This window comes from Sus scrofa, chromosome 14 (genome assembly GCF_000003025.6).
Source record: "Sus scrofa isolate TJ Tabasco breed Duroc chromosome 14, Sscrofa11.1, whole genome shotgun sequence".
NCBI lineage: Eukaryota > Metazoa > Chordata > Mammalia > Artiodactyla > Suidae > Sus > Sus scrofa.
Window position 1 is genome coordinate 132,301,785 of NC_010456.5, and position 11,874 is coordinate 132,313,658.

The window sequence follows — 11,874 nt, forward strand, 5'->3', positions numbered from 1 at the left end:
CACACACAGGTGGTGTGCACTGCAGCTGCCCCACGGGTGCTGACCCACACCTGGAGCAGACTGGGGGCTCTTCGTGTGACTTTGTCCTGAGGGACATGGGACAGCTCTGAGACCGGGCAGCCAGGAGCTCAGACCCTGTCCTGGTTCTACCACTGTCACCCTGTGACTCTGGGCAAGTGCCTTGGTCTCTGTGGGTCTCAGTTCCTGTCCTGTCCAGGGTGGGGTGAGACTCATGCAGGTTCACGGAGGTGAAAGTGCAGTAACTTAACCCCAGGCAGGGCGGCTCCCCAACAGGAGGTCCTGGTGCTTGTGGCCAATCTGTTACCCTTCATCCAGGATGACAGAAAGGGGACAAGAAGAGAAGAAAGCAGGCGTCGTATCCCAGTCTAGGTGGGGAAAGACCCAGTGAGAAAGGCCAGGGTGCTGAGCATGCACCCCTCCCTCTGAGCAAGCCAAGGCCCCCAGCACCTCAGCCCCTGCAGCCCTGCTGGCCTGGGCCCCAGGGGGAGGGAGGAGATCAGGTTGCAGCGGCTGGGCTATATAGCCCCAGCCTCCAGGGCCAGGCTCACTGCTGAGGCTGGGGCCAGGCTGCTGAGATGAAGCTGGGCAGCGCCATCCCCTGGGCCTTGCTGCTCAGTACAGGTGAGGCGGGCCCCGCCCTTGCTCCTGGCCCCTCTCTGCTTCCTCTGCAGCTCAGGGGGTCTGTGCAGGGTGCTTGGTGCAGACCCAGAAGCTCTGGGGGTGACAGTCTGCAAGGCACGCCCCTCCAACAAGACGCCTGCCTCATGCTGAGTGGGGAGGAGGGGGCCAACAGCCTGGCCATGACCCTGGGTTTGGAAACCCTTTCTAGGCCCCTGTCCTTGCCTCCCTTTCCTCCCTGCCCCCTCCCTCCTGCCTTAGCACAAGTCCCAGGATGCCCTGGGGGGCAGCCAGGGCTCAGCCCCGACCTGGATGAGGAGGTGAAGCAGAGGGGCTTGGGCTTTGGGGTGTTCTCAGCGGGGTGACTGTGTGGGTGCTGGAGGGGGGACCCTGGCTTGACCTGAGGGCAGAGGGCATCCGAGGGGGAAGTGGGGCCCTGGAGAAGCCCCTGGCAGCTGGAGGTGCTCTGCCTCTGCCCTAGGATGAGACTTGGCAGCAAGACATGCTGAGGAATGAAGAGCAGGAAGCAGCAGCTCCCAGCAGGGGCTGAGGCTGTGCTGACAGGGACAGCCCCTCCCCTGCAGGGGGCTGGGCGCTGGGACTGCCCGGACCCCCCCCCAGGGAGACCCGCTCTGATTGTGGATGCTGGGAGGGGCGCGGGTGCCCATTCTTCAGGGAAGCATCTGTCTGCGGCTCCCTGCTGCTCTCTGTGCAGTTCTGTCCCCCCTCATCCTCTCCCCTTCTTCCTCCAGCCCCTCGTTTTATCCTGTCCTCACTCCTCTGTTCTCTCTGTTATTGACCTTTGGTCTCCTCACCACTCCTGCCAGGATTCTTTCAAAACCATTATCCATTTCTGCCTGCCATCCCTTGGATAAGGTTATGATTCAGCGGGGAGGGCGGTCACCTGTCCCTCCCAGATAGCATTTGAAGGCTTTGGTCCAGTCACTACAACTGTGCAGCCACAGACCACGGCCACCCTGAGACCTTGGTTGGAGGTATGAAAAAAATCCTCTTTCTTTCTGATGAAGTCAGCAAACAAAAAGGCAGCTGACTGAAACATAGGAGAGACTGGCTTACTGCCCCCCGGAAAGAGTAAGTGCTGTGACCTGACACAGTCCCCCGACTCTCTGCCCCTCTGTTCTAGCTCATTCTAGCTCTCATTAGCTCCCTGGGGCTGGTGTGAGGAGAGACACGACTGGGAGAGTCCTCAGAAATATAAATCTCCTGCGGAGTTCCCTTCATGGCTCAGTGGTTAATGAACCCGACTAGGATCTATGAGGTTGTGGGTTTGATCCCTGGCTCTGATCCCAGGATCCGGCATTGCCATGAGCTGCAGTGTATGCAGGTCACAGATGCGGCTCGAATCTGGTGTTGCTGTGTCTGTGGTGTAGGCCTGCAGCTATAGCTCCGATTCAACCCCTAGCCTGGGAACCTCCATGTGCTGTGGGTATGGCCCTAAAAAGAAAAAAAAAAAAAAGTGGGTCCTTCCAGAGACATCACTTGAAGTGATGGGGAGATTGAGGAGTCTCTGCTTGAGTCCTGCATTAAGGCAAATCTTGACGTGTGTTGCCCACAGCAGACGTGATGGACACCCCAGCTTGGGGAGGTTTCCTTGGTGCCCACTCCCCACTAGGATCCAGTACCACCTCAGGGTCCAGGAAGGGCAGCTGGAGGTGGATTCTTAGGGTCCTGGCTGTCACTTACAGTCAAAGAGTTTCCAGAGCATTTGTGGATTTGTTTTTACGGAGGAATTAAGTATCTAGTTGTGAAAGGAGAGGAACGTCAGAGAAGGTTGACATGGCAGCTGGAGCGGACGGGCTGGGCTCGGAGGCACAGAGAGGTGGATTATCATCTGGAAACCAAGGAACCAGTTACTGCTAAATTCCCATCTTGCAGGTGAATGGACTAAGGCTTAGGAGAGTAAATATCTGTCTAAAACCACCCAGCTCTCATGCCCAGGGAACGGAGACCCAGCGCCATCCGAATCCTGAGCAGTGCTGTGTCCACTCACCACATCATGTGGATAAGCCACAGGACACATCAAGGGCACGAGGCAATGTGATTGCCACCAGGGCCCCTGAAACAGCATGGAGCTCAGGTCCCTGATACAGTGAAACTCCATAAATGAGATGATTCCTTTCTCCTCAGTTGAAAGCTTTATTCAGTTCATTCAGTCTAACAGCAAGTTGATCGTGGACCTAAAAAATAATTGACAAGAAAAGTGCACATTAATTCGGGTAATGAAACGTCTTGGTCAGGCCAGGGCTGAGAGGTTTCTCAGGAGAGGATCTTAGGATGCTCAGACTAGGAAATTCTTGGGAAAACGGGGATGAGCGGGTCATCCTCCTCAGAGCTGACTTCTGACCGGGCTCCAGAGTGGGAATGTGAGACTAAGTGGAAGTGGAGAAAGGATGAGATAGCAGCTGAACAAGTGCCGTCTCTGAAGGACGAGCCCAGACCTTTCTTCTGCCCTCCCTGTGTGACCAGGTTTTTCCCAGGGTGAGGACGGCTGTGTTCTCTGCTCCCTGTGCTCAGCACCAACCCTTGAAACCCATCCCCTCTTCCTAGTGTGGGCATCGTCTGTACTAAAGCCCTGACCTACCAGGAACTTCATCTTTTCATTTCTCTTTTCTGTGTTGATGTCTTTTCAGCCACACTGATTTCAACAGGATGGGGCTTGGGTAAGTGCAGACAAAATTATTCACCATTTCCCCCTTCTCACAAGGAGATGTGCTTTGGGGGTTGAAGTTCAAATGCCTCTCCTGGAAAAGCATGTATCATTTTACTCTTTTGGTCAAAAGAATTTGGCATTTCTGAACTTGACCCTATGCTTCAGTCTTAAGCATCCCTAGAGTCCCCTCTCCTCTGAGTTGTCATGACCTTCACCATGTTCCTCCCGGACCCCCTCCTCCACAGCCCCCTTCCCTCCTCCACAGCCCAGGGAGCCTGCCCTGCCCTTCTGCCTGCACAGCCTCACTAGGCAGGGAGAAGGGCCACTTCTCCACAGAGCAGGTGTCACAGGGGGAGGGAGTCCCTTCCAAATGGCTAGAGCCCAGAGGGCTGGGGCAGCACCATGTTCAGTGTCAGAAATGAGAGTCTCAAGGGAGAGGGAGTGACTGCGGCAGGGGAGGCTGGTCCAGTGGGAAATGCTGCCTCATCATTTGGGAGACTTTTTAATAACTTGATTGATTTACCTCATGATTTCCAATCTAGGAAAAAACATGAACTTGTTTGATCCTAAATATCACTGAGGCATCTGCTATTTTGATCATCTCTTGGTAAAAAATATTTTCTGATGAGGTGTTACATTCTTCTATTTCCAGATGATGTCAGAACAAATTGTAGTAATGAAGATTCCTTTAAAATTCTTAAAAGAATAAAACATAAAAACCACATTTTTGTGGGTCATCAGACGTAGATGGTGGATGTTGGGTGGTAATTGTGGGATCAGGAAGGTAGGGCCATTGACAGTTTTGTGGGGCCATAGATGGCAGAGCCCCCCGAGGCCTCTGTTGCTCCTGGAGGCTGAAATCTTTTCTTCTGTTGCAGACTATCATGCCTGTGGTGGCCGCCTCACAGATGACTATGGGACAATCTTCACCTATAAAGGGCCCAAAACTGAATGTGTCTGGACTCTCCAGGTGGACCCGAAATATAAACTTCTTGTGTCGATACCCACTCTCAAGTGAGTCCTCAGGATGTGAGTTTTCTTTGCCGATGTTGTAGTTTTATGGGGAAGTGCCCCTCCTGGCCTCCTCCAGTTCACCCAGCACCCACATCCACATATATCCTGACTCCCTTCCACTCCCCCTGAACACCCTTCAGGGGCCCCTGCCTACTGGATAAAGATTGCTCTCCTTACATGGGCCTTCCCAGCCCCTCATGACACCCCTGGACCCCCCCTCCCTTCTCACCTCTTCCCCTTCCCCACCCTCTCTGAGCTGAGCCATCACACCCTGAGCTGGGGACCCAGCACCCTGTGGCGCAGCTCTGAGGCTTTGCTCCCCTCGACCTGAAATCATCCCCCACCTCTTCCAGACTCACCTGCTTGCTGCTCAGGGCCTCATTTTGTGTTTCATGATTTTGATGGAGAATGAATTTTTCCATCACACCCAACACCCCTTTTCTGACTCTGTCCACAGGAGGAGAGCTCTTTCTCTGATTTATCCCCCATCCCTGACCCCATGCCAAACTGTGGGTGGAATTTATAGCAAAATATCACTCTGGCCCATGTCTGAGTTTGTACCTACAAGAAATTGGGACTAATTTTTTAGCTAATACCTGAACGAATAAATGAAAGAATGAATAAATGGTAGAAAGAATGAATGAAATGATAAGACCAATTAAATCCTTTGCAAATGTACCAACAATTTAGAGGATTTCTAGAGCAGGTTATTCTTCATTGATGTTAACACTGGAGCCACATTTCCATCAATGGCAGACCGAGTGACACACAGCTCATAGCTCACTCTGATGAGCGATCTTATCTTGTGACTGAGACCCTTCCCCTCCAGACCTTCCACAGGGCAGGACCCCCACCAGGCTCAGGGGCTGCTCGGCAGCATGAGGACAACTAGAGATGCTGCCTCACAGCAGGGCTGAGACCGTCTCCCCAGACCACATCAGGGGGAGGGGGTCAGGCATTTCCTGCATCACCATTTCTAGAAGGGGCAGAGGGACGGTTTATTCTGAAAACTTCCTCTTATTGTCCAGCGGACTTTTGCAAAGACTGATTTTGGATCTGACCATCCTTGGCTCCAAGGAAGGAATCAGTCTGTCCCAGAGCAAAGTGGCATAAAGTCTGCCAAGTGTGTGTCCTGGTGAGACGTCCCTGCCGTGTCCTGCTTTAGCCCAGAGAGGCCCGGGCCCCTCCTGTGTGGGGGACACGCTGGTGGCTAAGTGAGGATGACAGGCTGGGGTCAGGTCTGAGGGGCAGGAGACAGAGACAGGAGGCCTGAGCAGGAGGGTGACAATCCACGTGCACTTGGCCCAAGGACGTGGAGGTGGACGCCCCTCTCGCCTCTGCTGGTCCTGGAGGCCAAGCTGGGGGGCTGGTCCCCATGTGCCCAGGATGCAGGGAGGAATAAGCAGTGAATGTCCCTTGTCATGTGTGGGCCTCACCTGACACAGTGGCTGCTGCCCAAGGAAATGCTCCATGGGGTGGGCTGTGTTGTGACACTCAAGTGGCCTGAGGGACAGTGACTCCCGATCCCAGCGTCCTGCGTGGGCTTCCCTGAGCCATAAGTGGGGCTGCCCAGGGGATGTGGGTGTCCCCTGCAAGCCCAGGTGGAGGCAAGTCCTCAGGGGGAGGCGGGAGGGTCCTGGGCGACTGTCCCCTCTTCCAAAGGCTGACTCTCCTTCTCTGGAGGCACCAGGCCTGGAAGGTCTGCTGAGCAGAGGGGTGTGACTGTGTCAAGTCCCAGGAGGGGGCGGCTGCCTGCAGGAGGGACCAGGATCCCAAATGCTGATGCTGCCTTTCCCTCTCCCACCAGCCTCACCTGTGGGAAGGAGTACGTGGAAATCCTAGAGGGAGCCCCAGGATCTAAGAGTTTGGGGAAATTTTGTGAAGGTTTAAGTATCCTCAATCGCGGTTCTTCAGGCATGACGGTCAAGTACAAGAGAGATTCTGGCCACCCAGCCTCTCCCTATGAGATCATTTTCCTTCGTGACTCACAAGGTAGGTTGGAGGGGACAGGACCCTGATGAGATGCTCTTCCCTGGCCCCGCATGGCTTTGTGGCAAGTTGGACGTGTGAGTGTTTACAGGAGGTTAAAACAATGTTGAATCAAAGTGCTACTTGACTATCCCTGAGTGAGCACGAGTCAGTGTGACCAGCAAGCTTCTTCTGAGACAGACACCCGTTCTATCCCAGCATTTCTGCCTCCCAGATTTGGGGTTGGGAAGACTTGCCATGAAAATTCTTTTACAAATTTTATTTTTCACTTTGATAATCTGGCAATTTCCTCAAATATAATATTTCCCTTCTTGGTCTTATTCATTTTTTATTTTTTTTATTTTTTTGTCTTTTTGTTGTTGTTGTTGTTGCTATCTCTTGGGCCGCTTCCGCGGCATATGGAGGTTCCCAGACTAGGGGTTGAATCGGAGCTGTAGCCACTGGCCTACGCCAGAGCCACAGCAACGCGGGATCCGAGCCGCATCTGCGACCTACACCACAGCTCACGGCAACGCTGGATCGTTAACCCACTGAGCAAGGGCAGGAACCGAACCCGCGACCTCATGGTTCCTAGTCGGATTCGTTAACCACTGCGCCACAACGGGAACTCCCTTTCTTGGTCTTATTCAAATCCCTTTGGCATTTTCCCGTGTATTTATTTAACATATGTAGTGCAAATAGTATACAAAATGTGTGTGTGTTTGTGTGTGTGTGTGTGTGTATCTTACATATTAGATTGTAGCAAATATGTAGGTGTAAAGAAATATTGTAGAATGTATGTCTAGAGTATACTATAGGATGTTTATATTTGCTAGTAAATATTTATGCCTACAATTATATATGTATATATGTACATACATGTAACCTAGAGAAAACCAGCAACAATCCCCCAAATTGTTTTTTCTTTCATTAATGATTACCTGGAATCTTCCCCCACTTGTCAAATGGAAGAAATTGCTTGTTACACTGACTTAACCAAACTCTACTTAAACTGCTCTCTCTCTCACAGGTTAGTGACCTTTGCCTCCTGCCTAAACGTGGACCAGCATTGCTGATGAGCGTGATCTTCCACCAAGACCCCTCCAGAATCCGTGACCACGAGGAGCGCCATCTCCTGGCCACCTACCTAATCGCAGCTGCTCGTCTGGTCCCTCCCACTCCAGATTTCCCAGCCTTTCCTGTCTTCCCTGCTAGGGAACATTTCTTCTTCTGAGCTTTAAATACGTGCCAATCTTATGCTCGGATCATTTACTTATTGCTGTCATCTTTTGGAATAAAGTCTCTTTAGCTGAAGCTGGATTTGTCTTAGTTTGAAAATCCTCATTTCCTGCGTTGGCGCCTCAAGCATCACAGAGAGTGGTTGAAGTCCCTCTATATCCTGAAGGTCTTATCATCAGAGGGATTCTCATTGTCGGAGGCCTGTCTTGAGACAGGAGTGCTGCCGATTTACTTTTTCCCTCTCTTGCATGAGACAAACCTCCACAAACACAGAAATGGGTATTGGCTCAGCTTTTTGCTTAAAGTTTATGGCCGTGTGGTTGATGATAAAGAATATTAGGTGAGGATGTGTTCAATTTTTCTTCTGATTCCCACCAGCCAACTCTAAATTATACCACATCGGAATTTCTTCAAAAGTTCTGAAAAGAATAAAACATACAGCTCACATTATTTCTGGGAGCATCAGCCTCTCGTGCTGTTGCATTGTATCAGACCAGGAAACAGGAGGATCCCAAACCGTGGTGGCCCCTGAAGGGCTCAGCTCCTTTAGGCCTGGAACCGGCCACCAGCAGCAGAGTGCCCGGAGTCCTGGGTTTGTGAATGGAAGAAACCAGAGGCCGGGGCAGTGGAGGTCCTGCACCGTGTGCGACCACAGTGGGATCCGCGGGAAGCCGGTGGAGTGTGCAGGAGGCTGGGCTGGGGCTGTGCCGCATCCACCCAGGAAACGCCTGGTTCTATCACAGTGAAGGACAGATTTCCTGGATGAGGGGAGGTGTTCAGGGCACAAGCCCTGTGGATCTGTGTCCGCAGTGGCTGCCCTCCTGTAACTGTGCCCACGGAAGACCTGGTGTCATCTGCTCAGCTTGGCTCCAGGACATTGGGCCTCCATTGCCGTGCATGGTTTTCTCCAGGAAAGGGCCCCTCCTTCTGACTCTTGGCACCCTGAGCTTCCCTGAAACCCGGCAGCACCCACAGCCGTTGGTGTCCCTGAATTTCGTGGGTCACTCCAGCACCCTCCTCAGGGGCCCCTGGAAATAGACAGGGTGTGATGACATCAAGGATTTACCAACTCAATCCCCCAAACTTTCTTGTCTGGAAACTACTCTCTGGGGTTGACGTTTGCTCTTCAGCTCCCCTGGACCACTCCCAGGATGCCCTGCTCAGGCCACGGAGGGGACGGGCCCTCAGCATCTCTCCCAGGAACCCGTCCTGTTTGTGGCCACACATCCCGGGCACTGAGGCTGATCCTGTTTCTTCTTTCTTGCAGCTGCACACATCAGTTCTACTATCCCAGGTGAGTGGGTGCAGAACCGCTGAGCCCGATTCCTCTCTGGACTTCCACCCTCTCGGGTTCTAGAATTAGGAGACAGGCAGACTCCTGCTGGGGCGTGGTTCCCCTCTGAGGACTCGGGGATTTGTTTCGGTGACCAGCTGAGTCCCCAGGACCATGGCTGCTCCTCAGCTCTGGCTGGAGGGCCCCTCTGGTCTCCTGCTGTTGCCTGATGTCATTCCCAGGTCAGAGAGCCTGTGGGGGAAAAGGGTTTCTCTTCTCGTCACAGCAGATGAAAATAACTCTAAGTCACTCCATGGAGCATAGTGTTACTAACACAGCAAAGAACAACTCCTACAAATGTTTGTCTGTTAAAGGACTTTTCACACTGAGAGTGGGCCCCAAAATGATCTTTATGGCAAAGCAAAAATATCTGCCAAGTGCGTTGGGAACAGCTCTGTTCTCCAGCTCATTTGGCCAGTCACAGGGTAAATGGGAAGAGGTAAGGATTCGAGATGTCCTGTGGTTAAGAAAAAGGAATTAATTTTTCCATCAAACTCATAAGCATGGAATTAAAACTGCATCTCGTAATATCCTAAAGTCACTTAATTTTCTTTCTAGATCGATGGCACCCATCAACTATGATCACATTTTTCCACCAGAACCATAGGCATGGGTTTGTTATCCCCTGGCCTGGCTGTCTATGCCACGGAGGCATACACATACCCAGCACCCCCGCCACCCGCACACCCAGCACACCCAGGCTGCCCCCATCCCCCCCGCGCCCACCCACAGCCAACAGGGAGCTTCCACACCCTCCGCCTTCATATCTCCCCTGCTCCGGAGAGGACTTTTGTTTTAACTAAACAACTAACCATCTGCCCTTTGTTATATGTACATGAGATGAGTGACTCTTAAAAGAATAGACTTCAAGAGTCTATTTCTTCGAGGATCTCCAGAACACCGAGGGGAAGATGGAGACAAAGGATACGTGAACATTTTCAAAATGATCATTGTTTCCCAGGTAATTTTTAAGTCATGATATGCATTCTTCCTGGTCAATTTCTGAGTTACCACTTTACCAATGCCGCATCTCTTGCGGGTACCGTCCCCCCCAAATTTGCCTTTGAAATGGATGCTGGAGGAGGAAAAAAGTCTCAATGTTTGATGACCCTAAGTTGAAAGTGGAGGAAGAAAGCTCTGGAAGGCAGAAGGAGGATTTCCTTGTTTATGGACCTACTCTTAACAATGGTCATGTCAGCCCTGCAGTACATACAAAATGCCTTCTCCTGAATTGACAAGAGTTAAACTTGCCGCTTGCATTCAGAAATGGCCAGAGCAAGGACAATGTTCCACCTCCAGCCCCTGTGTCTTCCCTGGACCAGGAGTGTGGGCGTGACATCAGCACTAGCCAATCAGGCCCCAGACACAGTGGTTACTTCTGTGGGAGGGGCACATGTTCTCAGCAAGGCCAATCAGAATCCTCCCCGGCTTTTCTGCCACAATTCCAGGAAAAGCTGCCTGCTTCACCTGCACTGTCTAAGGGGGTAGGGGAGTGGTCTGGGGCCGAAGGATGCTGTCTTTCTGAGCCTGGGGACGGGACCTGCCTAAGAGTGAAGGCAAAACCCTTAAGGAAGCAGAGGCAGGACAAGTAGAGACAGTCAGAGTCTGAGGACAATCTTAGGGCACCTGAATCTAACTGTGCCTGAAGCCTGATCACTCTTGGACTTCGCAGTTATATGAGCCAACAAATTCTCTGTACCTAGGATGTTTGAGTTAACTTTTCATCATATTCAAACACCAAAAGTCATACCTAGTGAATATTCCCAGGGTTATCTGGGGGTCTAAACCAGAGTAGAATTTAGGAGAATGGACAAGGTAGATCTTGAAAAGCCCAGAGATGCATGAATTTCGTCTTGGCTGACTGCCTGCATCTTAAGGTTGGAGAAGAATCCAAATGTTGATTTAAACGAAAGAAGATTGTTTAGTGTCTCCAATTGAAAGAAAGAAACTAAAAAGTATCAAGAAAGAGATACGGCCAAAGCTGGGCTCAAGGCTCTCTGTGACTTTTGGTCACCCCACAGATCCAAAGGGGGTGTAGTCAGTCAGAGTTACCAGGAGAGGAAGTTCCCATGTGGTGCAGCAAGTTAAAGATCTGGCATTGCTGCCCTTGTGAGCTTGTGGCTCAGGACACAACTGCAGCACAGGTTCGATCCCTGGTCTAGGAACCTCCACATGCTGAGGGTGCAGCCCAGAAAAAAGTTACCAGGAGAGAACGTATCTGAGTGAATAATGTCTCTTTATATTTTGAGCTGGTGCAGACAGAGCCCAGCACTAGACTGCCAAATGGACAGCTGTACAGACGCAGATAAGAAAGGGTGCCTGGGAGTTCCTGTCATGGCTCAGCAGAAATGAATCTGACCAGCATCCATGAGGACGCAGGTTCAATCCCTGGCCTCGCTCAGTGGGTTAAGGATCCTCTGTTGCCGTGAGCTGTGGTGTAGGTTGCAGACATGGCTCGGATCTGGCATTGCTGTGGCTGTGGTGTAGGCTCGCGGCTGTCTGGGACCTCCATATGCCATGGGTGCAGCCCTAAAAAGCAAATAATAATAATAATAATAATAATAATTAGGATCCTAAAGCTTAGAGTCCCACCATGGCGCCCACGGAATAAACAAGCAGATGATACTGTACTTAAACCACATAGAGGAGTTCCCGTCGTGGCGCAGTGGTTAACGAATCTGACTAGGAACCATGAGGTTGCGGGTTCGGTCCCTGCCCTTGCTCAGTGGGTTAACGATCCAGCATTGCTGTGGCTCTGGCGTAGGCTGGTGGCTGCAGCTCCGATTCAACCCCTAGCCTGGGAACCTCCATATGCCGCGGGAGCGGCCCAAGAAATAGCAAAAAAAGACAAAAAACAAAACAAAACAAAACAAAACAAAAAAACCACATAGAGATTTACATGAGGCAAGTGAAGAGGCGGAAGGACAGAGGCTGGTCCACCGAGAGTCGGGAGAATGGGGAGGTGGAGTTGGCCCTTCAGCTCAACCTGATGCCCTGATGGGGACCCCAA

At 51.7% G+C, this 11,874-nt stretch overlaps 1 protein-coding gene across 1 annotated transcript; it reads left to right on the forward strand.

The window, feature by feature from the left end:
- PSP-I (porcine seminal protein I) lies at positions 592–7,604 on the forward strand. Its single transcript, NM_213837.1, is given in 5 exon segments — positions 592–642; positions 3,291–3,320; positions 4,189–4,324; positions 6,132–6,316; positions 7,323–7,604. Coding segments are annotated over 5 exon segments (402 nt in total). The 5' UTR covers positions 592–596; the 3' UTR covers positions 7,328–7,604.